This window comes from Papio anubis, chromosome 20 (assembly GCF_008728515.1).
Source record: "Papio anubis isolate 15944 chromosome 20, Panubis1.0, whole genome shotgun sequence".
Taxonomy (NCBI): Eukaryota; Metazoa; Chordata; class Mammalia; order Primates; family Cercopithecidae; genus Papio; species Papio anubis.
The window spans coordinates 33813019-33840751 of NC_044995.1; the positions used below are offsets into that span (position 1 = coordinate 33813019).

Here is a 27733-nt window from a genome sequence, read left to right on the forward strand (position 1 = left end):
TATAAGAGGGCGCACGAGCGGCGCGGCGCAGGAGCCGCCGCCAGCGGAGGGCCGGGCGCAGCGGCCGCGGCCGGGGCGGGCGCAGGGCCGAGCGGACGGGGGGGGCGCGGGCCCCCCGGGAGGCCGCGGCCACTCCCCCCCGGGCCGGCGCGGCGGGGGAGGCGGAGGATGGAAACACCCTTCTACGGCGATGAGGCGCTGAGCGGCCTGGGCGGCGGCGCCAGTGGCAGCGGCGGCAGCTTCGCGTCCCCGGGCCGCCTGTTCTCCGGGGCGCCCCCGACGGCCGCGGCCGGCAGCATGATGAAGAAGGACGCGCTGACGCTGAGCCTGAGTGAGCAGGTGGCGGCGGCGCTGAAGCCTGCGGCCGCACCGCCTCCAACCCCCCTGCGCGCCGACGGCGCCCCCAGCGCGGCACCCCCCGACGGCCTGCTCGCCTCTCCCGACCTGGGGCTGCTGAAGCTGGCCTCCCCTGAGCTCGAGCGCCTCATCATCCAGTCCAACGGGCTGGTCACCACCACGCCGACGAGCACACAGTTCATCTACCCGAAGGTGGCGGCCAGCGAGGAGCAGGAGTTCGCCGAGGGCTTCGTCAAGGCCCTGGAGGATTTACACAAGCAGAACCAGCTTGGTGCGGGCGCGGCCGCGCTGCCGCCGCCGCCGCCGCCGCCGCCGGGGGGCCCTCGGGCACGGCCACGGGCTCCGCGCCCCCCGGCGAGCTGGCCCGGCGGCGGCCGCGCCCGAGGCGCCCGTCTACGCGAACCTGAGTAGCTACGCGGGCGGCGCTGGGGGCGCGGGGGGCGCCGCGACGGTCGCCTTCGCTGCCGAACCCGTGCCCTTCCCGCCGCCGCCACCCCCGGGTGCGTTGGGGCCGCCGCGCCTGGCTGCGCTCAAGGACGAGCCACAGACGGTGCCCGACGTGCCGAGCTTCGGCGAGAGCCCGCCGCTGTCGCCCATCGACATGGACACGCAGGAGCGCATCAAGGCGGAGCGCAAGCGGCTGCGCAACCGCATCGCCGCCTCCAAGTGCCGCAAGCGCAAGCTGGAGCGCATCTCGCGCCTGGAGGAGAAAGTGAAGACCCTTAAGAGCCAGAACACGGAGCTGGCGTCCACGGCGAGCCTGCTGCGCGAGCAGGTGGCGCAGCTCAAGCAGAAAGTCCTCAGCCACGTCAACAGCGGCTGCCAGCTGCTGCCCCAGCACCAGGTGCCCGCGTACTGAGTCCGCGCGCGGGGCGCATGCGCGGCCACCCTCCCCGAGGGGCGGGCTCGCGGGGGGGTGTCGTGGGCGCCCCGGACTTGGAGAGGGTGCCGCCCTGGGGACCCCCCTTCCCCCGAGTGTGCCGAGGAACTCAGAGAGGGCGCGGCCCCTGGGGATCCCCCCCGAGGGTGCCCAGGACTCGGAAGGGGCGCCCTGGACTCGACAAGCTGGACCCCCTGCTCCCGGGGGGGCGAGCGCATGACCCCCCGCCCTCGCGCTGCCTCTGTCCCCCGCGCGGCCGCCCTGTGTTGCACAAACCCGCGCGTCTCGGCTGCCACCTTGTACACCGCGCAGCGGAAGGGGGCTCCGAGGGGGCGCAGCCTCAAACCCTGCCTTTCCTTTCCTTTTACTTTTTTTTTTTTTTTTTTCCTTTGGAAGAGAGAAGAACAGAGTGTTCGATTCTGCCCTATTTATGTTTCTACTCGGGAACAAACGTTGGTTGTGTGTGTGTGTGTTTTCTTGTGTTGGTTTTTTAAAGAAATGGGAAGAAGAAAAAAAATTCTCCGCCCCTTTCCTCGATCTCGCTTCCCCCTTCGGTTCTTTCGACCCGTCCCCCCTCCCTTTTCTGTTTTGTTTTGTTTTGCTACGAGTCCACATTCCTGTTTGTAATCCTTGGTTCGCCCGGTTTTCTGTTTTCAGTAAAGTCTCGTTACGCCAGCTCGGCTCTCCGCCTCCTTCTTCCCCCGCCGGGGCCTGGCGGGCTGGGCGGGGCGGGGCCTGGCCCGCTTCCCCCCCACACCCCCGCCTCTCTCTCCTCTCTCTGCCCCCAGCTCCTCCCCTTGTTGGGAGCGAGCTGAGAGCGGACGTCCGAGACGGGCCCGCACATCTGGCGCGCAGCGAGCGCCCTCTAGACGCGCCTGGGCGCGGGGCCGGCTGATGTCGAGGTTGGGGAAGGGTCTTGGGGTCTTTGACCTGCGTTTGGAACTAGCTAATGCCCCCTTGCCTTTCGGGAAGGAGAGATTTCGAGGTGGAAAGGGCACAGCCCCAGCCCAAGGCAGGAAGGAAGAGGCAGATACTTACTGAACTTTTTAATCTTTTGGGCCTTGGTTTGCCTGTCTGTAAAATGGGGAGAACAGTAAAAAAAAAACTTGCCCCATAAATTTGTGATGATTAAGAAAGTTTATATTTACAGAGCATTGCTTGGCTTACAGTGTAAGCTTTTATTCTCGTTTGGTGGATGGACCCAGTACCAGGAGGAAGGTGGCACAGGTGGGATCTGACTGACCCAAGAGGTCTGCCTCCAGGACTGGGATTTTCCAAATAGCTCCCTGAAGTTCGCTCCTCCTCCTCCTCCCCACATCCTGCTCCCCACTTTGAGGAAACCTAAGGTTCAGAGAGGTTGAGCAACTGCCTTGACACCACACAGCCTTTTAAGGAGACTGTGCAGAGACACTCCAACCTTGGACTCCTCACTTCCAGAGCCTTGATCCAGGCTTCCTGCTTCTCCTGCCTGCTCTGCCCTTTGCTATTAAGACCCTGCCCCTTGGGCTTCCGACTCATCGGGGGCCCTGAGGGATGTGAATATTAGTGGCCGAGGTTACACAGCAAGTAGGGCTGGTGGCCATGTGTACCTAGCCAGCCCTGTTAGGGAGGGCCACTGAATTGTACCCATTTTACAGATGAAGAAACTTGCAGAGAATGGCCACTGTCCCTTGGTCATGGAGAAAGGACTTGCCACCAAGTTATGTTGGGGTTGGTTTGCTTGAGACAGAGTCTCACTGTCGCCCAGGCTGGAGTGCAGTGGCGCCATCTAGGCTCACTCCAAGCTCCGCCTCCCGGGTTCATGCCATTCTCCTGCCTCAGCCTCCCGAGTAGCTGGGACTACAGGCGCCCGCCACCATGCCTGGCTAATTTTTTGTATTTTTAGTAGAGACGGGGTTTCACCGTGTTAGCCAGGATGGTCTCGATCTCCTGACCTCGTTATCCGCTGCCTCGGCCTCCCGAAGTGCTGGGATTTCAGGCGTGAGCTACTGTGCCAGGCCAACACCCCTGTTAAATGGCAGAGCAGAGATTCAAACCCAGACGTCTTGCCTGCCCGCCTGCCCGCAAGTGGTCTAAGGCAAGAGGCCTCTGAGGAGCCCTGCAGAGAGGTACTTTCTTTTCGTTTTCTTTCTTTTTTTTTTTTTTTTTGAGACTGAGTCTTCCTCTGTGTCGCCCAGGCTGGAAATAGCCTGATCTTAGCTTACCGCAACCTCTGCCTCCCAGGTTCAAGCGATTCTTTTGCCTCAGCCTCTTGATTAGCTGGGATGACAGGCCCCCGCCACCATGCCCAGCTAAATTTTTTTTTTGTATTTTTAGTAGAGACAGGGTTTCACCATGTTGCCCAGGCTGGTCTTGAACTCCTGACCTCAGGTGATCCACCCACCTCAGCTTCCCAAAGTCCTGGGATTACAAGCGGGAGCCACTGTATCCTACAAGGTTTTTTTTTTTTTCTTTATGAGATGAGGTCTTGCTCTGTTGCCCCGGCCAGAGTGCAGTGGCGAGACAACAGCTCACTGCACCTTGACCTCCCAGGCTCAACTGATCCTCCTGCCTCACCTCAGCTTCCTAAGTAGGTGGGACTACAGGTGCATGCCACCATGCCCTGCTAATTTTTTTTTTTTTTTTGAGACGGAGTCCTTCTCTGTCAGGCTGGAGTGCAGTGGCCGGATCTCAGCTCACTGCAAGCCTCGGCCTCCCGGTTCACGCATTCTCCTGCCTCTAGCCCTCCCGAGTAGCTGGGACTACAGGCTCACCACCTCACCAAGCAAGCTTTTGTATTTTAGTAGAGACGGGTCACCTGTGTTAGCCAGGATGGTCCCGACCTCCTGACTCCTCGTGATCCACTGGCCTCCCGGCCTCCCAAAGTGCTGGGATTATATTTGAGCCACTGCTCTCGCCTCTGCTAATTTTAAATAATTTTGCTGTAGATGGGATCTATGCTGCCCAGGCTGGTTTGTGAAACTCCTGTGCCTGGCGATTCTCCAACCCTCGTCTCCCAAAATGCTAACAGGTGTGGAGCCACTGCTCTTTTTTTTTTTTCTTTGAGACAGGGCCCCACTCTGTCACTCAGGCTAGAGTGCAGGTGCAATCCTCAGCTCACAGGACCTCCTCCTTGGGTCTGCCACTCTCCTAAGGCTACCTACCAAAGTAGCTGGGATTACAGGCATTTGCCATCACGCCAGGCTAATTTTTGAATTATTAGTAGAGACAGGGTTTTGCCATATTGGTCAGGCTGGTCTCAAACTCCTGGGCTCAAGCGATCTGCCCGCCTCGGCCTCCCAAAATGCTGGGATTATAGACGTGAGCCACCGCGCCCAGCCTCCCCAGCATTCATTGACACCTAGTAGATGGAGGCCAGCACTCCAGTCTGATAGGGGAGTCAGGCAGGCATGAGCTGTGATGCGAAGGGCTTTTTCTAAATCACAGATCTGACTCTCTACTTGAAAACTTTCTGGGAAAAGTCCTGACTGTACCAGTCCCTGGGCTGGCCAGTGTCTCCTTTCAGGAACTTCTCCACCCAAATTCCCAATATCTTGCCCTGCTGACCTCAGGGTCTTTGCATGGCTGCAGCTGTAGTTCTGTGCCAGCTACTCTTCTTCCCCCAGTCATCCAGCCGAGCGCCACCTCCCAGCCTCAGCTGCACAGTCCTCGGAAACCTGTCCCCAGTAGCCCTCAGGCTGGGCCAGCACCTTTCTGGGCTCCCACAGCCTCCAATTGCACTGAGAACTCCCAGTTTGTGTTTAGCTGGTTGACAGCACAGAAGGGAACTGTTCTGATGAAACATTCAAAGGATGAGCCGGGCGCAGTGGCTCACGCCTGTAATCCCAGCACTTTGGGAGGCCGCAGCCCGCAGATCATTGGGGTCAGGAGTTTGAGACCAGCCTGGCCAACATGGTGAAATCCTGTCTCTACTAAAACTACAAAAATCAGCTGGGCGTGGTAGCATGCACCTGTAGTCCCAGCTACTCAGGAAGCTGAGGCACAAGAATCGCTTAAACCTGGGGAGGTGGGGGTTGCAGTGAGCCGAGATGGCACCACCGCACTTCAGCCTGGGCAACAGAGCGAGACTCCATCTCAAAAAATAGACAAAGGATTTAAACCCCATCCAACTGCCATCTGACACGTCCCTGATTTTGTCCAAAGTCACACCCACAGTATAGAGAAGATTTTGGAGAGGGTGGTCTCTGCAGGGGGGGGCCAGGCACCCCTGCTGGTTCGTGTCCTGGCAACCCCCAGCGGCTCCCCAGGGAAGCCAGGCGGAGGCTTCTGGGCCAGGCTGGCTTTGGCTGGAGCCAGCTGCACTGAGTCCAAGGTGCGTGTCAGCCTCGGCCCAGCCAGCGGTGACTCATGCTGGGCCCCAGCCCAGCCCCAGGAGGTGACCCAGGACAGCGGCCTGACTTCCCCGTACAGGGCTGTGGCTCAGGGTCAGTGCTCACTTTTGCCAGGCCCGGTGGTGATCCCAACAGACATCAAGTCCAGTCCCACCCCAAGGAGCCCGCAGTCTCAGAGCCAGACCCCAGATATCGGTCAGAACCCTGACTGGCCCGTTGCACCTCCTTTTTGGTTCCTTCCCATCTACGTATTTTATACCCCCAAATTCTTTGAGTTGTTTGTATCCTCAGGCCTGGGGCAAATTCCAGCATACAGTAGGTGCTCAGAAAATGCCCATGGGATGAAAGACTGAAGCTGCCTCTAGGTACATGGAGGGGGAGATTTGGGATTTTCTCTGTGCTGAGAACCCTTTCTACTCAGGATGAGCAGGTGTAGGTAGCAACTACCATGACCTTTGGCGCTGCCCTGCATCCTGTTCCCCAACCTCTGGCTGTGCCTTCTAGAATCCCCTCCCCCCAAGAGGTGGCAGGGATTGGCCAGAACTTGGCTTTGAGTCACAAAGCTGCTGCGGCACCAGGGCTCCAAGACTGGCCTTTCAGACTGCTGGGTTCAGCTTCAGGGGCAGGTGAGTGGGGCTGGTGGCTTTGGGGGCGGGTGAGTGGGGCTGGTGGAGGGCTTGTGTGTGAGGGTTCGTGGGGGACCCTGTCATTCTCCTCTGGCCCCCAGTGCCTTTGGAGCCCTTCTGGGCCTTCTGGGTGACTCCAAGCGATGGATCAGCTCCTGGGCCCCTCAGATCAGGGGCTCTAGGGACCTCCAAAGCCTTGATGGTGGATTTGTTCACCCGTGATGGGGGACATCCTGGAGAGCCTGTTATGTCTCTTTATTGTTTTTTAAAATAGAGATATCTTGTCCAGGCTGTCTTCAAACTCTTGGGCTCCAGCGATCCTCCCACCTTGGCCCCCCACAGTGCTCGGATTATAGGCAGTAGCCACTGTGCCCAGTCAAGCCTGTCGTGTCTCTTTGGGAACCTGAGGATGGTGATCTTACTTCTTGTGACAGATAGGGAAATTGAGGCTCAGAGGGGTTTACTCAAAGTTACAGAGCCAGTCGCTCGGCTTCTGTGTCCAGGGGGCCCCTATTCCTTCTTCTCATCCCCCACAATCCCGTTTCTCACCCCTTCTGGTTGAGTTCCTCTGAAGAGCTGTACTGTTTGGTTGATGTAACCTCAGCCCCTGGAATGGGCCCATTCGGCTCCCAAAGCTGTCTCCAAGTTCTTTTTTTTTTTTTTTTTTTTTGAGATGGAGTCTTACTCTGTCACCCAGGCTGGAGTGCAGTAGCACGATCTCGGCTCACTGTAACCTCCGCCCTCCCAGGTTCAAGTGAGTCTCCTGCCTCAGTCAGGAGTTCGAGACTAGCCTGACCAATATGGTCAAACCCCATCTCTACTAAAAATACAAAAATTAGGCCGGGCGCAGTGGCTCACGCCTGTAATCCCAGCACTTTGGGAGGCCGAGGCGGGCAGATCACCTGTAGTCAGGAATTCGAGACCAGCCTGACCAACATGGAGAAACCCTGTCTCCACTAAAAATACAAAATTAGCCAGGTGTGGTGGTGCATGCCTGTAATCCCAGCTACTCAGGAGGCTGAGGCAGAAGAATCACTTGAACCCAGAGGCGGAGGTTGCAGAGAGCTAGGATGGTGCCATTACACCCCAGCCTGGGCAACAAAAGCAAAATTCCATCTCAAAAATAATAATATTATTAATAATAATTAGGCCAGGCGTGGTGGCTCGTGCCTGTAATCCTAGCACTTTGGGAGGCCGAGGCAGGCGGATCACTTGAGGTCAGAGGTTCGAGACCAGTCTGGTCAACATGGCGAAACCCTGTCTCTTTACTAAAAATACAAAAGTTAGCCAAGTGTGGTGGCGGGTGCCTGTAATCCTAGCTACTCAGGAGGCTAAGACAGGAGAATCACTTTGAACCGGGGAGGTGGAGGTTGCAGTGAGCCAAGATGGTGACACCACCTCAGCCTGGGCAACAGAGCAAGATTCTGTCTCAAAAAAATAAAAATAATAATAAATATATGTGTGTCAATTATCCATGCGTTGCCTCTTGTCTCCGAATGGACCCTTTCAATATGTGATAAAGGAATTTCTTTCGTTATGTCTCCTTTAAAGCAATCACAATGCTCGGTCGTGTGCAGTGGCTCATGCCTGTAATCCCAGCACTTTGGGAGGCTGAGGTGGGCGGATATCGAGGTCAGGAGATCGAGACCATCCTGGCTAACATGGTGAAACCCCGTCTCTACTAAAAATACAAAAAATTAGCCGGGCATGGTGGTGGGTGCCTGTAGTCCCAGCTACTCAGGAGGCTGAGGCAGGAGAATGGCATGAACCCGGGAAGCGGCGCTTGCAGTGAGCCGAGATGGTGACAGGGCACTCCAGCCTGGGTGACAGAGCGAGACTTCGTCTCAAAAAAAAAAAAAAAGTGAGCACAATGCCAAGAATTATCAATAGAGGGCGCTGGTGAGGCATTAGGGATAGAGGTGTGAAGACACCAGGTGAAGCCTGCCAGAGCCCTGGGTCCAGAACGTGGTCCTGCAACTTCGCAGTCTTGACCTGGTGAAAACCTTTCCGCAGCCCTCTTACACACAAAAAACAGAGGCCCCAAGGCCAGGCGCAGTGGCTCATGCCTGTAATCCCAGCACTTTGGGAGGCCAAGGTGGGTGGATCACCTGAGGTCAGGAATTTGAGACCAGCCTGACCAATACGATGAAACCCCATCTGTACTAAAAATACAAAAATTAGCTGGGCGTGGTGGTGAGTGCCTGTAATCCCAGCTATCCAGGAGGTTGAGGCAGGAGAATCGTTTGAACCCGGGAGGAGGAGGTTGCAGTGAACGGAGATTGCGCCACAGCACTCCAGCCTGGGCGACAAGAATGAAACTCAAAAGGAAAAAAAAAAAAAAAAAGGCCGGGTGCAGTGGCTCATGAGCGCCTGTAATCCCAGCACTTTGGGAGGCCGAAGCAGGCAAATCGCCTGAGATCAGGAGTTGGACACCAGCCTGGCCAACATGGTGAAACCTGCCTGGCCAACATGGTGAAACCCTGTCCCTCCAAACAAACAAAAATTAGATGGGTGTGGTGGTTCATGCCTGTAATCCCAGCTACTTGGGAGGCTGAGGCAGGAGAATCGCTTGAACCTGGGAGGCAGAGGTTGCAGTGAGCCAACATCGTGCATGCCACTGCACTCCAGCCTGGGTGACAGAGTGAGACTCTGTCTAAAAAATCATAAATAATAATGATAATAATAAAAGAACAGAGCCCCCACGGTGGGCCATACACATTGAAGGTTTCCCGCCCCCACAACACCTAGGTTTCCAGTGTACATCCACGGCACCAACTGTTTTTTTATGGCTCTGTAGCCCGGCTGGAGTGCACGGTCGGATCTCAGCGCTCTCACTGCAGCTCGGCCCGCTGTGCCATTCTCCTGCTCCTCAGCCTCCCTTGGACTACATGCCCGCCACCGGGCCCGGCTAGTTTTGTATTTTTAGTAGAGACGGGTTTCACCGTGTTAGCCAGGATGGTTCTCCTCGGGATTCTCCTGACCTCGCGGATCCGCCTCGCCTCGCCTCCCAAGTGCTGGGATTACAGGCTTGAGCCACCGCGGCCAGCCGGCACCAACTGTTGATAACCTGTTCTCACATCTGCACCCTGGAGGGTGGGCCTTTTGCTTGTTCGGCAGCTCCAGACCAGCTCTGGCTTGGTTGATCTAGCAATTATCTCCGTTACATGTCAGGCGGGACCATACTTTCTCCGAGGAAGTCTGAATTCTCTCCAGATTTGCCCCTTTTTTGGGGATTCTCCCTCAGCCCTAAAGTACCACATAGAGTTTCCTTTTTTTTTTTTTTTTTTTTTTTTGAGACTGAGTTTTGCTCAGTCGCCCAGGCTGGAGTGCAGTAGTGTGATCTCAGCTCACTGTACCCTCTGCCTACCGGGTTCAACAGATTCTCCTGCGTCAGCCTGGTAAGTAGCTGGGATTACAGGCACTTGACGTCATGCTCAGCTAATTTTTTTTTTTTGAGACGGAGTCTCGCTCTGTCACCCGGGCTGGAGTGCAGTGGCCGGATCTCAGCTCACTGCAAGCTCCGCCTCCCGGGTTCACGCCATTCTCCTGCCTCAGCCTCCCGAGTAGCTGGGACTACAGGCGCCCGCCACCTCGCCCGGCTAGTTTTTTGTATTTTTTTTTAGTAGAGACGGGGTTTCACCGTGTTCGCCAGGATGGTCTCGATCTCCTGACCTCGTGATCCGCCCGTCTCGGCCTCCCAAAGTGCTGAGATTACAGGCTTGAGCCACCGCGCCCGGCCAATTAATTTATTTTTTTTGAGATGGAGTCTTGCTCTGTCGCCCAGGCTGGAGTGCAGTGGCGCCATCTCGGCTCACTGCAAGCTCCGCCTCCAGGGTTCATGCCATTCTCCTGCCTCAGCCTCCCAAGCAGCTGGAACTACAGGCGCCCACCACCACGCCCGGCTAATTTTTTTTGTATTTTTAGTAGAGATGGAGTTTTACCATGTTGGCCAGGCTGGTCTTGAACTGCTGACCTCATGTGATCCACCTACCTCGGCCTCCCAAAGTGCTAGGATTATAGGCGTGAATCACTGCGCCTGTTTTTTTTTTGTTGTTGTTTGAGATGGAGTCTCACTCTGTTGCCCCGGCTGGAGTGCAGTTGCACCATCTTGGCTCACTGCAATCTTCATCTCTCAGGTTCAAGTGATTCTCCTACTTCAGCCTCCCAAGTAGCTGGGATTACAGGTGCATGCCACCGTGCCTGGCTAATTTTTGTATTTTTAGTACAGAGAGAGTTTCACCATGTTGGCCAGGCTGTTCTCGAACTCCTGACCTTGTGATCTGCCCGCCTCGGCCTCCCAAAGTGCTGGGATTACAGGTGTGAGCCACTGTGCCTGGCCTCCCCGTCTACCTTTTGTCTTATACTTACTCTTTAATCACCATCTTTTTTTTTTTGAGGCAGGGTGTCAGCCAGGCACTGGCTCACACTTGTCATCCCAGCTACTTTGGAGGCTGAGGCACAAGAATCGTTTGAACCCAGGAAGCAGAGGTTGCAGTGAGCCGAGACTGTGACACCGCACTCCAGCCTGGGCATAAGAGTGGGACTCTTTTTAGAAAAAAAAGAGATAGGGGTCTCATCCTGTCACTCAGGCTTGAGTACAGTGGTGCCATCGTAGCTTACTGCAGTCTCAATCTCCTGGCCTCAAATGATCCTCCTGTCTCAGCCTCCCGAGTAGCTGGGACTACAGGTGCATGTCACAATGCCTAGCTAATTTTTATATTTTTAGTAGAGATGGGTTTTACCATGTTGCCCAGGCTGGTCTGGAACTCCTGGCCTGAAGTGATCCACCCACCTCAGCCTTCCAAATTGCTGGGGTTACAGAAGTGAGCCACTGTGCCCGTTTTTTTTTTTTTTTTTTTTTTTTTTTTTTTTTTTTGAGACAGGGTTTTGCTCTTGTTGCCCCAGATGGAATTCAATGGCACAATCTCGGCTCACTGAAATCTCTGCCTCCAGGGTTCAAGATATTCTCCTGCCTCAGCCTCCTGAGTAGCTGGAATTGCAGGCGTCAACCACTATGCCTGGCTAATTTCTTGTATTTTTAGTAGAGACGGGGTTTCACCATCTTGGCCAGGCTGATCTCAAACTCCTGACCTCAGGTGATCCACCCTCCATGGCCTCCCAAATTGCTGGAATTACAGGCATGAGCCGCACCCGGCCAGTGTTTTTTTTTGTTTTGTTTTGTTTTGTTTTAAGAGACAGTTCTTGGCTTAGTTTCCCAGGCTGGTCTCAAACTCCTGTCCTCAAGTGATCCTCCCATCTTGGCCTCCCAAAGTGCTGGGATTGCAGGCAACAACCACTGTGCTCAGCCTGGACACCATTTCTGATGCCCGGATATCATGCCCTTGTATGATTAATTTAAGCCTTTCTCCATTGATAATTTTGGTTTCTTCCAGTTTTTCCTCTGCTAAACAATACAATGTTAAACATGCTTGAGCATACTTCTGTATGTGTTTGTAGCAGAACCTCTGCTAATCACTGTTTTGGTTATTTCCAGTTGTTTTGTTTGATTTCTAGCTACAAAATAACACTGGAATAAATTTCCTCATCCTTGCAGTTTTTTTTTTCTTTTTTCTTTTTTCTTTTTTTTTTTTTTTTTAGAATTTAGTGTTTTTGCTTTTAACATTTCTTTTTGTGTTGGTCTTGAGGACAGAGCCAGCCCAGGGCAGTGTTGCTGCATATTGCATGGATGAAAGGCTGAAGGCTGCCTCCTCTTGCAGGCTGGCTTCTGAGATTGCACCTTCTTCTCCTGCTACTCCTCCAAATCTATGACCCTTCAAGGTAAGAAGATGGTTCATGGGCAAGGGGTCTGGCTAGTCCAACCTGAAGAGAGGGGCTTCTGCCAAACAAGTGTGCTGTGCTCCAGGCTATGCATCAGGGTGACTTGACAGTGTCCCAGCTCTCTCTGCATCCTAGTTACCTCTGAAAGCCACAGTCACCACTTTTTCTTCCTCTTTCCATCCTTCTGTATGCCATTTACCTAGCCATCCCTTAATCCACCCACCCACCCATCCACCCATCAGTCTACCTCCTACTGGGTTCTCTCTTCACCAGTCTTTCCAGCTCTCTTTAATTTCCTTCCTTCCCTCCCTCCCTTCCTTCCTTCCTTCCTTCCTTCCTTCCTTCCTTCCTTCCTTCCTTCCTTCCTCCTTCCTTCCTTCCTTCCTTCCTTCCTTCCTTCCCTTCCTTCCTTCCTTCCTTCCTTCCTTCCTCCCTCCCTCCCTCCCTCCCTCCTTCCCCTTCCCTCCCTCCTTCCCCTTCCCTCCCTCCTTCCCTCCTTCCTTTTATTTGAGATGGAGTTTCACTCTTATTGCCCAGGCTGGAGTGTGATGGCGCGATCTTGGCTCACCACAACTTCCTGCCTCAGCCTCCTGAGTAGCTGGGATTACAGGCATGCGCCGCCACGCCTGGCTACTTTTTTGTATTTTTTTGTAGAGATAGGATTTCGCCATGTTGGTCAGGCTGGTCTTGAACTCCTGACCTCAGGTTATCCACCTGCCTCGGCCTTCCAAAGTGTTGGGATTACAGGCGCGAGCCACTGTGCCTGGCCTTCTTTAATTTCACATTCATTTATCTACTCATCTTACATCTATCTACCCACCCACTCACTCATTCATTCATTCATCCTTCCTTACATTTGTCCCTCCCGCTACCCATCCGCCATCCATCATTCATCCAGTCATCTATGTATCCATTCATCCTCCCACCTACCCATCATTCCATCTTTCCATCTTCCCATCTACCTACCCATCTACCCATCCATCCATGCAAGCATCCATCCATCCACTCATCCATCCACCCATTCATCTGTTCATCCATCCACATAGTCCTCCCTCCCTCTATCCATTTATCAATCAATCCATCCATCTATCCATCCATCCATCTACCCATCCATCCACCTATCTATTCACCAGTCCATTTACATATCTATCCACCCATCTGCCCATCCATCCATCCATTCATCCAGCACCCCCGCATCCATCCATTCATCTATGTGTCTGTCCATCCCTCCATCCAACTATCATTCCATCTAACCATCCATCTATCCATCCAGCCACCTATTCCTCCCTCTCTCCATCCATCTACTTACCTATTCTTCCCTCCCTCCCTCTATCCGTTTATCCATCCACCCATCTATTCATCAATTGATTCGCCTATCCCTCCATCCATTCATCTGCTCATTCACTCATCTGCTCATCCATCCATCCATCCATCCACCCACCATGTGTCCATTTTTCTGTTAATCTGCCTTTTTTTTTTTTTTTTTGAGACAGAGTCTCGCTTGGTCATCCAGGCTAGAGTGCAGTGGCACGATCTCGGCCTCAGCCTCCCAAGTAGCTGGGACTACAAGCACCTCCCACCACACCTGGGTAATTTTTTGTATTTTTAGAAGAGATGGGGCTAGGTGTGGTGGCTCACGCCTGTAATCCCAGCACTTTGGGAGGCTGAGGCGGACGGATCACAAGGTCAGGAGATCAAGACCATCCTGGCTAACATGGTGAAACCCCGTCTCTACTAAAAATACAAAAAATTAGTCAGGTGTGGTGGCGGGCGCCTGTAGTCCCAGCTGCTTGGGAGGCTGAGGCAGGAGAATGGCATGAACCCAGGAGGCGGAGCTTGCAGTGAGCCAAGATGGTACCACTGTACTCCAGCCTGGGCGACAGAGCAAGACACTCCATCTCAAAAAAAAAAAAGAAGAAATGGGGTTTCACCATGTTAGCCAGGATGGTCTCGATCTCCTGACCTTGTGATCCACCCACCTCGGCCTCCCCAAGTGCTGGGATTACAGGCATAAGCCAGCGCACCCAGTCTTTTTTTTTTTTGTTTTTGTTTTTGAGACGGAGTGTCTTGCTCTTGTTGCCAGGCTGGAGTGTAGTGCCATAATCTTGGCTCACTGCAGCCTCCTCCTCCCGGCTTCAAGCGATTCTCCTGCCTCAGTCTTCCGAGTAGCTGGGACTACAGGTGCCCGCCACCGTACCTGGCTCCTTTTGTTTTCTTTTTTTTTTTTTGAGACAGAGTCTTGCTCTGTCACCCAAGCTGGAGCGAGGTGGCATGATCTCAGCTCACTGCAACCTCCACCTACCAGGTTCAAACAATTCTCCTCCCTCAGCCTCCTGAGTAGCTGGGATTACAGGCACGTGCCACCATGCTGAGCTGATTTTTGTATTTTTAGTAGAGATGGGGTTTCACCATGTTGGCCAGGCTGGTCTCGAACTCCTGAGCTTGTGATCCACTCACCTGGACCTCCCAAAGTGTTGGGATTACAGGCGTGAGCCACTGTGCCCGGCCTACTTTTCTGTATTTTTAGTAGAGACAGGGTTTCACCATGTTGGCCCGGCTGGCCTCGAACTCCTGACCCCAAGCAATCTGCCCACCTTGGCCTCCCAAAGTGCTGGAATGACAGACGTGAGCCACCCTCCCCCGGCCAATTTGCCTTTAAGACTTTATTCATCAACTTAATTTACCTATTCATTCAAACCTTCATCTGTCTCTCCAACCCATCTACCATTCACTCATCGACTGATTCATCCTTTCAGTACCTAGTCCTGTATCTATCTGTCCATCCAACTTCCAATCCCCTCACCATTTATCGGTCAAGATGCCCGCCCACCCAATACCTACCCATTCACAGCTTAGAACCAAGCCCTATGACTGAGATGGGGCACAATCATGACTCTGCCTTCTGGGACTCACAGTCAATGGGAGAGGCAAATAATCTCCCCCACCACACTTCTCTATCCTTTTCACACACACACACACACGCGCGCACACACACGCGCACACGCACACACGCACGCACACACACACGCACACTCACACGCACACACATACACACACACAGGCAAACAGGAAATTTCCAAAACATTGTGATCAGTGCTAAACCCAGGGTACATCCAAGATAAAGTTTGAAAAGCAGGCCGGGCGCAGTGGCTCACACCTGTAATCCCAGCACTTTGGGAGGCCGAGGCAGGTGGATCACCTGAGGTCAGGAGTTTGAGACCAGCCTGGCCAACATGGTGAAACCCTGTCTCCACTAAAAATACAGAAAAGTAGCCAGGCATGGTGGCACACACCTGTAATTCCAGCTACTCGGGAGGCTGAGGCAGGAGAATCACTTGAAACCAGGAGGTGGAGGTTGCGGTGAGCCAAGATCACACCATTGCACTCCAGCCTGGGCAACAAGAGCGAAACTCTGTCTCAAAAACAAACAAAAAACAAAAAGAAAAAAGAAAAGCAGTTAAGTGGTCCGGCATTCAGGTGTCACGCACTGTGTGCCAGGATGAAGTGGCCGTAGGATGACCTCTTGTCTGCAGGACCTGCTACACCCTGACCACGCCCTGCCGCCCCCACAGGCAGAGCTGACCTGTCCAGTAATCAAGGCAATGCAGCCGGCCACCCAGCTACAGTTCACGAACCACTTGTCACCCAATGGGCAGTGCATCCTCCAGCCCCCGCCCACCCCTAGTCTCCCGGACAAAATGGAGAAAGCGCCTCCACAGCCCCAGCACGAGGGCCTCAAGTCCGAGGAGCATCTTCCGCAACAGCCTGCTGAAGCCAAGACAGTGTCGCGCCACATCCCACGCCTCCGGGCTGTGGTCGAGAGCCAGGCCTTCAAGAACATCCTGGTAGATGAGATGGACATGATGCACGCCCGCGCAGCCACACTCATCCAAGCCAACTGGAGGGGCTATCGGCTCCGGCAGAAGCTGATTTCCCAGATGACGGCGGCCAAGGCCATCCAGGAGGCATGGCGGCGCTTCAACAAGAGACACATCCTGCACTCCAGCAAGTTGTTGGTGAAGAAAGTGAGGGTGGAGGACGGGAACATCCCTTATCACGCCCCGCAGCAGGTGCGCTTCCAGCATCCGGAAGAGAACTGCCTTCTGTCCCCGCCCGTCATGGTGAACAAGGAGACCCAGTTCCCTTCCTATGACAATCTGGTCCTCTGCAGACCCCAGTCATCCCCCCTCCTGAAGCCTCCAGCAGCTCAGGGTACCCCAGAACCCTGTGTGCAGGCTCCTCATGCTGCTGGAGTCCGGGGGGTGGCCTTCCTGCCACACCAGACGGTCACCATCAGATTTCCCTGCCCAGTGAGTCTGGATGCAAAATGCCAGTCATGCTTGCTGACCAGAACCATCAGAAGCACCTGCCTCGTCCACATAGAAGGTGACTCAGTGAAAACCAAACGTGTAACTGCCCGGACCAACAAAGCCGGGGTTCCGGAGACACCATTGTCCAGAAGGTACGACAAGGCAGTTATGGGACCATCCAGAGCCCAAACCCAGGGCCCTGTGGAAGCAGAGACCCCCAAAGCCCCTTTCCAGATATGCCCAGGGCCTGTGATCACCAAGACCTTACTCCAGACATATCCGGTGGTCTCCATGACCCTGCCGCAGACATATTCAGCGTCCACGACGACCACCACCCCACACAAGACTAGCCCTGTTCCCAAAATAACAATAACCAAGACCCCAGCCCAGATGTATCCGGGGCCCACAGTGATGACCAAAACTGCACCTCACACATGCCCCATGCCCACGATGACCAAGATCCAGGTGCACTCCACAGCTTCCAGAACTGGCACCCCACGGCAGACATGCCGCGCAACCATCACGGCAAAGCACCAACCTCAGGTTTCCCTTCTGGCCTCCATCATGAAGAGCCCACCCCAGGTATGCCCAGGGCCTGCGATGGCAAAGACCCCACCCCAGACGCACCCGGTCGCCACCCCAGCCAAAAACCCACTGCAAACGTGTCTGGCAGCCACCACGTCCAACACTTCATCCCAGATGAGCCCAGTTGGGTTGACCAAGCCCTCGCGCCAGACTCGCCTGGCAGCCATGATAACCAAGACCCCAGCCCAGTTACGCTCAGTGGCCACCATCCTCAAGACCCTGTGTCTGGCCTCTCCAACAGTGGCAAATGTCAAGGCTCCACCCCAAGTGGCGGTACGAGGCTCCATCCATGACAACCCACCCAAGGCCAAGGCCACCATGAATATGAAGCAGGCTGCAGAGGCGGTGAAAGCCTCATCCCCCTCCTATTTGGCTGAGGGGAAGATCAGGTGCCTGGCCCAATCACGTCTGGGAACTGGGGTCCCCAGGGCTCCAGCTAAGCTTCCTTTGGAAGCTGAGAAAATCAAGACTGGCCCCCAGAAACCAGTGAAAACTGACATGGCATTGAAGACCAGTGTGGCAGTGGAAGTGGCTGGGGCTCCATCCTGGACAAAAGTTGCTGAGGAAGAGGACAAGCCATCTCACCTGTATGTGCCTGTAGACATGGCTGTCACCCTGCCCCGGGGACAGCCGGCTGCCCCACTGACCAACGCCTCATCCCAGAGACATCCACCTTGCCTGTCCCAGAGACCACTGGCCACCCCGCTGACCAAGGCCTCATCTCAGGGACATCTGCCCATCGAGCTGACCAAGACCCCATCCCTGGCCCATCTGGTCACCTGTCTGAGCAAGATGCATTCCCAGGCACATCTGGCCACAGGTGCCGTGAAGGTCCAATCCCAAGTGCCTCTGGCCACCTGTCTGACCAAGACGCAGTCCCGGGGGCAGCCGATCATAACCAAGCGCCTCATCCCAGCTCACCAGGCTGCTGATCTCAGCAGCAACACCCATTCCCAGGTGCTCCTAACAGGGTCCAAGGTGTCCAACCAGGCCTGCCAGCACCTCGGTGGCCTGAGTGCCCCACCCTGGGCCAAGCCAGAGGACAGACGGACTCAGCCAAAGCCCCATGGACATGTGCCGGGGAAGACCACTCAGGGGGAACCATGCCCGGCAGCCTGTGAGGTCCAGGGTACGCTGGTGCCACTGATGGCACCCACCGGACATTCCACATGCCATGTTGAGTCCTGGGGAGACAGCGGAGCCACGCGTGCCCAGCCATCAATGCCCAGCCAGGCGGTGCCCTGCCAGGAGGACACGGTAGGCTCCCTGCTGGCCTCCCTGTGTGCTGAAGTAGCTGGTGTGCTGGCATCCCAGGAGGATCTCCGCACTCTGTTGGCCAAAGCCCTCTCCCAGGGAGAAGTCCGGGCAGCTCTGAACCAGGCCCTGTCCAAGGAGGTCCTGGGTGCCACTGTCGCCAGAGCCCTGCCCCAGAGCATGCTGAGCATGGCGCTGGTGAAGGCGCTGTCCTGGAGTGAGCTGCGCCTGACCCTGTCCCGAGCCCTGTCCCAGGGCGAGCTGCGGGCGGAACTCACCAAGGTCATGCAGGGTAAATTGGCCGAGGTGCTTAGCAAGGCTTTGACGGAGGAGGAGCGGGCAGCTCTGAGCCAGGCCTTGTGTCAGGGCGAGTTGGGCGCTCTCCTGAGCCAGTCTTGGTGTCGGGTGGCCCTGAGGACTGGAACCACCCTCCCCAAGGCCACCTCGAAATCAACAGGAAGCGGGGTGACTAAGACGCTGGCCCCGGCGGAGGTGGCCTGCAGGAGGAGTCCGTCGGCCGCGTGGGGGCCCTCCCTGGGCCCTGTGAGACCACAGACCAGCAAGGTCAGGGATTTCCAGGTTGGGATCTGGGGATGCTTCACCATGGGCCAACCTGTCGAGCCTTTGGAGGAGATGGGGGACGGTGCCGTCTTGTGGGGGTCACCCTGCTTATCTGTGGTCACTGTGGGAGCCTCTGTGATGGGTAGCGTCATCACCAGCATTTACCAGGGCTCCCTGATCACTGGCCTGTATCCCATGCTGTCCCAGGAGATGGAGCCCAGCAGGGACTTCTCCTCAAACCTGGATTTGAGCCCCAAGTTCCAAAAGGAAAATGCACGCCCGACCCTAGAGCCTGGCACGTTGGCATCAGATTTTAATCCCGAGGGGAGTGGGGAGGGTCCCAGTTTGCTCAAGCCGTCCCACGTGCAGCCAACCCCGAGTCTGTGGCAGCCTCTCATTGCCAGTGGTGTGGGCGCAAGCATGGACCAGCCCTCCATGACCTGTGGCACGGCCCCGAGCTGCCACAAGCCACATGTGGTCAGCAGGGTGGCCTCTCACCCATCGACTGGGGAGGGCAGGGTGGCCTCGGGTAGGCTTCCGTGCAGTGTGGGTGGTGGGAGGGCTGCCCATGTTCACCAGCCTTACCCCACCTGTGGGGGCCTGACTTGGTGTCGGTCCTCAGGGGTTAGCAGGGCGCATCCTGGTCTCTACCAACCCTCAGTGGCCAGAGGCCAGCAGCAGGCATCCAGGGCTTCCAAGGAGAGCCGGGGGAGGAGGTCTCAGCCCCCAAATCGCAAACAGGCATCCCCGGGTACTAGGGAGGTGATAGACAAGGGGGCCCTAAGTCCCTTGCAGGTCACCATGGTGACCAAAACTCAGGCATCCAAGACTCGTGGTCTGTTTCAAGCTTCCCCCGGCAGTGCATTGACTCAAGTTCGTCCCAAGACATCTGTCTGTGGACAGGGGAGGAATCGAACACAGGATTCTGTGTCTGCCCTGCTCTGCCCCCAGAAGCTGGCAACCGACCACCAGCTGTCCATCCTTGGTGAGCTGGTAGGTGGTTTGCCGCAGGATCGAGACAGTGACCTGGCCAGGAGCTTCTCCCAGGGCTCTGTGACCTACAGCCAGGAGAGCAATTCCGAAAGCTCCCTGCAAAGCTCTAGCTCCCTCAGCCTTTCCACCATGTCTGTGGCCAGCCTGCCTGCTGTCAACAAGACAGATGAGTCATGGGAAGGCAATTTAGAAGGGGACCTTGCGGTGAAGTCCCTTTTTCCTCCGGGGTCCATGAGGACACTCCAGAGGTTTAAGGATACGCAAGAGACTGAAACTGGTTATACATATATGACCCTACGCTTTCCCTACCGGCCCACTCCAGCCTTGGAGAAAGTACCCATTTTCCAACACAGCTCAGTGTCTAACTGCTTGACCTTGCGTGTTCACTGGGGCTCAGAGGCTGAGATCCACAAGTTCTCCTTAGACAAGAGCTCTGTGAATCTGATTGAGATGTCCCAGGCAACCATCAAGACAGAGCTGAGGAGGACTCTGTCTTTAGGTACTGTGGTCTCCACTGCATATAAGCCACCATTTGTGGCCAAGAGCTTGGCCCCAAGTGTGTCCCAGGCTACACTGGCCAGTAGGGTAGCCCCAAACCTAGGCCAGCCATCAGGGTTCAGTAGGCTGGCCCCAAGCCTATCCCAGCATGTAGCATCCAGTAAGGTGTCCCCAAGGCTAACCTGCCCATCTATGGATAATTGGGTGACACCAAGGCTGCCACACTCCTCTATGCCTAATAGAGTGACACCAAGACCAGCACAGCCATCTATGGTGACTAGGTGGTCCCTAAGCCGAGGACACCCATCAAGGACCTTTGGAGTGGCCTCAGACCAAGGTCACCAATCAGTGGCTAACTGGGGGTCCCAAAACCTAGCCCAGTCATCTATGGACAGTGGGGAGTCCTCAAGCCTAGCTCAGCCATCTCAAGCCCTTGGGGTAACCTCAAACCTAACCCAGCCATTTCAAGCCTTTGGGGTATCCCCAAGTCCAGCCTACCCATCTCAGGCCATTGGGGAGTGCCCAACCCTGGCTCAGCGGTCTCAGCCCACTGAGGTGTCCCCAAGCCCAGACTACCCATATCAGCCCACTGAGGTGTCCCCAAACCCAGGCTACCTATCTATGGCCACTGAGATGTCCCCAAGCCCAGCCTTCCTATCTATGGTCACTGAGATGTCCCCAAGCCCAGGCTACCCACATCAGCCCACTGAGATGTCCCCAAGCCCAGGCTACCCATATCAGCCCACTGAGATGTCCCCAAACCCAGGCTACCCATATCAACCCACTGAGATGTCCCCAAGCCCAGGCTATTTATCTGTGGCCACTGAGATGTCCCCGAGCCCAGGCTACCCATATCAGCCCACTGAGATGTCCCCAAACCCAGGCTACCTATATCAACCCACTGAGATGTCCCCAAGCCCATGCTATTTATCTATGGCCACTGAGGTGTCCCCAAGTCCAGGCTACCCGTATCAACCCACTGAGATATCCCCAAGCCCAGCCTTCCTATCTATGGCCACTGAGGTGTCCCCAAGCCCAGGCTACCCATGTGTGGCCACTGTGGAGTTCCCTAGCCTGGCCCAGCCATTTCAGCCTACTGAGGTATCCCCAAGCTCAACCTACCCATCTATGGTCACTGGGGAGTCCCTAAGCCTGGCCCAGCCATATCAGCCCACTGAGATGTCCCCAAGCCCAGCCTACCCATCTCAGCCCACTGGGGAGTCTCCAAGCCTGGCCCAGCCATCTCCGACCATCAGAGTGTCCCCAAGCCCAGCCATGTCATCTCAGACTGTTGGAGTGCCCCCAAGCCTAGCCATGCCATTTTACACCATTGGAGTGTCCCCAAGCCTACCCATGCCATCTCAGACCATTGGAGTGTCCCCAAGCCTAGCCATGCCATCTCAGACCACTGGAGTGTCCCCAAGCCTAGCTCACCCATCTATGGCCATTCAGGAGTCTCCAAGCCTGGCCCAGACTCCTCAGGCCACTGGGGAATCACCAAGCTTGACCTGGCCATCTCAGGTCACTGGGGTGTCCCCAAGTGTAGCCCACCAATCTGTGGCCAGTAGGGTTTCCCCAAGCCTAGCCCAGCCATCTCAAGCCAGTGGGATGTCCCCTAGACGAGATTACCCATCAGTGACCTCCAGGGCATCCCCAAACCAAACTCACGCATCTATAACCAGCAGGATATCCCCAAGCCAAGCTCATGCATCTGTGACCTGTAGGGTGTCCCCAAGCCAGGTTCATCGATCTACACCCAGTGAGGTGTCCCCAAGCTTTGCCCAGCTATCTCAAGCCACTGCGATGCCCTTAAGACTAACCCATCAAACTATGGCCTGTGGTGTATCCCCAAGCCTAGCCCAGCTGTCTCAAGCCACAGGGATGTCTTCAAGTCTAGCCCACCGACCTATGACCTGTGTGGGGTCCTTAAGCCCAGCCCAGCCATCTCAAGCCATTGGTGTGTCCCCAAGCCTAGCCCACCCATCAGGACCCCGTGGGTTGTCTCCAAGCCTAGCTCATCCATATGTGGCCAGTGGGGTGGCCCCCCGCTTAGTCCACCCATCTCAGACCACTGCAGTATCCCCAAGGCAAGCCCAACCATCTGTGGTCTCCAGCCCAGGCAAGACATATTCATCCTATACCCTAGCCCCCAGCCTAACCGAGCCAGTCATAGCCCCTGGCCTATTCCCACCATCTGTGGCCCACTGGGAAGCCCTAAGCCTGGCTCAGTCACCCCCGGACTCTAGGTTGGCCCCAAGCCGATCCCAGCCATCTATGGTCAGTGGTATGTGTCATGGCCTCAATGAGCCATGCTGGGGCTCTAGCCTGGATTCAAACCTGCAGCGTTCAAGGGTGAACTCAGTAGCCCTGTGCCTGTGTCACCCATCAGCGTTTGTTTCAGTTAGCCCGGGTGGACCATATCCCTCTGTGGCTGGAAGTATGGACCAGGGTCTGAACCAGCCATCCCTGGGTACTGGGGTGAACCTGTGTGAAGAGCCCCTGATGGTTAGTGAGATGGTATCCAGCCCCCCGGACTTCAAGTTCAATGACTTGTGCCTTGGGTTCCATCATCCGCCCAGGGTTGGTGGGAGGCATGTGTGTCAACCCTCTGTGGTTAGTGTTTCAACACCAAATCTCTCCCATGCTGATGAGGAGGTCTGTCGTGTAGGCCAGCAAATCACGCCTCTGTTCAGGGGTGTGGCTACAAGACATCCGCAGAGGCCCTTTGTTGATGCTATGGTCCTTAGTGGGTCTCAGGGGACCACGTCTCCTGGCCTAGCTGGGAGTTCCTCCTGGAGAACCATAGCAACTGACATGGGCCAAAGTGAATGTCAGGTGGCTTCCCTTGCATCCCAGGTCTTAGAGGTGGGTGCCTCTTTAACACATCCCTCTGGAACCACAGGGATGGCCCCTAGCCCCTCTCTGGCTTCAGTGCCCAACAGAGTGGCTGTGACTCCGTCTAATCTTTCCTTGAAAAGCGTGGGCCCCAGCAGCTCCCAGATCAGTGTGGTTATTCCAAAAAACGTAGACCGCAGGCACCCTTCTGAGGCACCCATGGTCCCACCCAGTTACCATCAGAGAGACGGGATTCTTCAGGACTCCCTGAGGAGCCGGGCTGGTCTTGGTGCGGCAGGGGGTTTCGTAGCCAGTACGATGAGCATGGGCGCAGTCCCAGGCACTCTGCCCGGTGGCATGACCTCCAGCCTTCCCCCAGGGTCCACCATCCGAGGCATGGGTCAGAGCCTTCCCGAAGGCTCTGTGTCCAGTTGGGTGGCTCCCAGCCCGATGGCAGACAGCAAGAAGCCGAATCTATCTGTAAGACCCTTTGCTAGCTTAGCTGCTCCAGACTTGCTCCTAGGTTCAGTAATGAGTGGGGTGAACCCACGTGTCTCTCCTGGATCTGTGCCAATGATGGGGGCCTCTAGTGTGGCTCAGAGCTGCTCCGAGGGGTCCGTGGTGATTGGCATCACTGCCCCTCCTTACCACAAAGCCCTGGCTAGGGAGAGGTCTATAGCCCCCTTGCAGATTCCCCATACCACCAGCCTGGCTCCAGGTCACTCCTCAGCCCCGGCAGCTAGTGACACAGTCAGGAGTCTACACCGAGTGCCCACGGTTCTGTCAAGAGCCTTACAATGGAGCCAAGATGCCGGGATAATGCCATCTGGCGCCACAGGGGACCAAGCCGAGCTGGGAGAATTGGATGGGCCTCTGTCCCAAGTGTCAGGATCAAGCAGATCCAATGGCCTGATCAGCAAAGCTGGGGTCACTGGCGCAACCCCGTGGATGTACCCCAGTCCTCCGGGAGCTGATGGGGGCCGCGATCATAGGTCCCTCTCTGAGAAAGGGACTCTTCCCCAAGGCCATACACCATTGTTCAGGGAGGTGGCCCCCAGCCATGCTAGTGGCATGGTCCCTGTCCCTTTCCAGGCCCCGGGTTTAGCCACTAAGACCCCCTCCGTTTATCAACAGGGGTCTGTTGCTCATGTCATACCCCAAAATCACTCTCGGGGTACGGTGGCTTCTAATGTATTCTCAGGATCACCCCAGCTGGCCCGTGGCAGTACTGAGGCTTTCAGATTGCCTTCAGGGTCTGTGGACAGGATGGGGAATCCTAGTCTTCCTCAGAGGTCAGGGACCTCCAGCATGGTCTCACATGTGCCACCATATCTGTCCTTGGCTAGAAGGGCATCGTCCAGTCCCTTCCGGACAGAAGCTGTCCCCATTCCACTCCGGAAAACAGTGTCTGGAAACCTGGCTCAGAGCAGCCGCTGGGACTCCATGGACCCTAAAAATTCCTACAGATCCGGGCACGGTAGTATTGTTCCCGAACTGCTAGAAAGTTCTGTGGCCAGGGTTAGGCCCTTCCAGTATGTGCAAAGACAACCATCCCAGGCCTCAGCCCGAGGCGGTACAAACTTCACTCGTACGCCCTCTGCAGAGGTAAGGCCCATCATCTGCACTGGGGAGATAGCGCAGTCTTCGGCCCTGGGAGTTCGGAGGGTGTCTCTAGGCTACCAGTCTTCCCCGAGTGGTTCCCTGCCGCCCCTTGTTAACCAGGAGTCACCGTGGGGATCGCAGGACTCCTATAGCCCCCAGAATCCTGCCATTAGTCACAAGGCATCCCTGAACTCCACTATACTCCAGGGCCCCGTGGACGCTGGTGTGGCTAGTGGCCAATCGTGGAAACGCGTGTGGGAGCCAGCCAGGGGTGCTGCGTCCTGGGAGACCCGGCGCAACAAGGCAGTGGTGCATCCCAGGCGGTCGGGGGAGCCGATGGTGTCCATGCAGGCTGCAGAGGAGATCCGCATCCTCGCAGTGACCACTATCCAGGCGGGCGTCCGTGGCTACCTGGTGCGTCGCAGGATTCGAGTGTGGCACCGGCGGGCCACGGTCATCCAAGCTACTTGGCGCGGCTACCGCATGCGGCGGAACCTGGCACACCTCTGCAGAGCCACCACAATCATCCAGGCTGCCTGGCGCGGCTACAGCACCCGCCGGGACCAAGCCCGGCACCGGCAGATGCTCCACCCCGTCACGTGGGTGGAGCTGGGCGGCGGGGCCGGGGTCATGTCTGACCGAAGCTGGGTCCAGGATGGCAGAGCCAGGACAGTATCCGACCATCGCTGCTTCCAATCCTGCCAGGCAAAAGCTTGCGGCGTCTGCCACTCCCTGAGCTCCAGGATCGGGAGCCCGCCCAGCGTGGTGATGCTAGTGGGCTCCAGCCCTCGCACCTGTCATACCTGCGGACGCACCCAGCTCACCCGCGTGGTGCAGGGCATGGGCCGGGGTGCTGGAGGCCCCGGGGCAGTGTCTCGGGCCTCCGCCTACCAGCGGGCTGTCCCGAGTCCCAGGCAGCCACATCACAGGGACAAAGCGGCCACAGCCATTCAGTCGGCCTGGAGAGGTTTTAAGATCCGCCAGCAGATGAGGCAACAGCAAATGGCAGCGAAGATGGTTCAAGCCACCTGGCGAGGCCACCATACCCGGAGCTGTCTGAAGAGCACAGAGGCACTCTTGGGACCAGCGGACTCCTGGTCCAGCTCACAGCACATGCATTGGGCCAGTTCACAGCACACGCATTGGCCCGGCATCTAGGGCCCTGGCTCCCTGCAGTGGGGACTTTGTGGGAGGCACTCATGGCTCTCTGGGTCTGATGAATAAAGTCCTCCACAGCCTAGATCTTGGGTGATGTGTTCTGGGTTAATGGAAGTGCCTTGGGGATAGTGGGGGAATCTGGAGCATCCCAGAGGGAAGAGAACTCTGAAGTTTCCAACCATGCAATATGCATCTGGGGTGTGTGGCCAGGATGAGGACCTCAAGTCTTTCCTGGAGGTCAGGGGCCACCAATGTGGTCTCAGCTGTGTCCCTGCCATATCCACCTACAGGTAGTGGGGTGGTGTCCAGCCCGTCCCAGATGGAAACTGTCCCCAGTGCGCTCTAGCAATGTGTCTGGGACCTGGCCCAGAGCACCCTCTTCGAGTCCCTCATCCCTAAAAAAATTCTGCGGGATTGCTGGGTGCCGTGGCTCATGCTTGTAATCCCAGCACTTTGGGAAACCAAGACGGGTGGGTCACCTGAGGTCAGGAGTTAGAGATCAGCCTGGCCAACATGGTAAAACCCCATCTCTACTAAAAAAAAAAACAACAAAAAAAGGCCAGGCACAGTGGCTCACGCCTGTAATCCCATCACTTTGGGAGGCCAAGGCGGGTGGATCACCTGAGGTCAGAAGTTCGAGACCAGTCTGACCAACATGGAAAAACCCCGTCTCTACTAAAAATACAAAATTAGCCAGTCGTGATCGCACATGCCTGTAGTCCCAGCTACTCAGGAGACTGAGGCAGGAGAATCACTTGGACCCAGGAGGCAGAGGTTGTAGTAAGCCAAGATCGTGCCATTGCACTCCAGCCTGGACAACAAGAGCTAAACTCAGTCTCAAAAAAAAAAAAAAAAAAAAAAAAAAAATTAGCCAGACACGGGGGTGCATGCCTGTAATCGCAGCTACTTGAGAGGCTGAGGCGGGAGGTCCCTTGAATCCAGGAGTTCGAGGATGCAGTGAGCTGTGATTGTGCCACTGCACTCCAGCCTGGGAGATGGAGTGAGACCCTGTCTCTAAAAAAAAAAAAAAAAAGGGGCACCGTGGCTCATGCCTGTAATCCCAGCAGTTTGGGAGGGAGGCTGAGGTGGGTGGATCACACTTGAGGTCAAGAGTTCGAGACCAGCCTGGCCAACCAATGTGATGAAACCCCGTCTCTACTAAAAAATACAAAAACTAGCAGGGTGTGGTGGGGGATGCCTGTAATTCCAACTACTCAAGAGGCTGAGGCAGGACAATTACTTGAATCCGGGAGGCAGAGGTTGCAGTGAGTCGAGATTGCATCACTGCACTCCAGTCTGGGTGACAGAGCAAGACTCTGTCTCAAAAAAAAAAAAAAAAAAGAAGAAAAGAAAGAAAAAGAAATCCGTAAGAGAAATGCTAGAAGGTTAGAAGGTTTCAGTCATGGCCGGGAGCGGTGGCTCACGCCTGTAATCCCAGCACTTTAGGAGGCCGAGATGGGCGGATCACGAGGTCAGGAGATCGAGACCATCCTGACTAACACGGTGAAACGCCGTCTCTACTAAAAATACAAAAATTAGCCTGTAGTCCCAGCCACATGGGAGGCTGAGGCAGGAGAATGGCGTGAACCCGGGAGACGGAGCTTGCAGTGAGTGGAGACCACGCCACTGCACTCCAGCCTGGGCGACAGAGCGAGACTCCGTTTCAAAAAAAAAAAAAAAAAAAAAAAGAAGGTTTCAGTCATGTCCCCAAAAGGCTCCAGTCTGGGTGAGACAGAGGACAGAGGAGGATAAGGACATCCCCAGCCCTGCAGGTTCAGGGACAGGAGGGAGGTGGGGGCAATAGGGGCTCCCAGAGGGGGCAACCTGGCAGGAGGAGGGGCAGAGGGAGTGACAGCAGGGGTATGGGCCACTGTGGAGCCAGAAGCAGGGGGAAAGGGGACGTCAGGGGCAGGGGTCTTTAGTGGATGACTGGCTTTGAGAGCTTCTGGGTCGTCGTGTTTAGAA

At 55.9% G+C, this 27733-nt stretch overlaps 2 protein-coding genes across 2 annotated transcripts; both read left to right on the plus strand.

The window, feature by feature from the left end:
• JUND (JunD proto-oncogene, AP-1 transcription factor subunit) lies at positions 1 to 1912 on the plus strand. The gene is given in 3 exon segments (XM_031659746.1): positions 1 to 639; positions 642 to 717; positions 720 to 1912. Coding segments are annotated over 3 exon segments (1044 nt in total). The 5' UTR covers positions 1 to 168; the 3' UTR covers positions 1217 to 1912.
• A 3317-nt stretch (positions 1913 to 5229) lies between these two features.
• IQCN (IQ motif containing N) lies at positions 5230 to 25850 on the plus strand. Its single transcript, XM_031659747.1, is given in 5 exon segments — positions 5230 to 6194; positions 11845 to 11972; positions 15545 to 15651; positions 15653 to 18685; positions 24818 to 25850. Coding segments are annotated over 4 exon segments (4104 nt in total). The 5' UTR covers positions 5230 to 6194; positions 11845 to 11959; the 3' UTR covers positions 25769 to 25850.
• The last annotated feature ends 1883 nt before the right edge of the window (positions 25851 to 27733 follow it).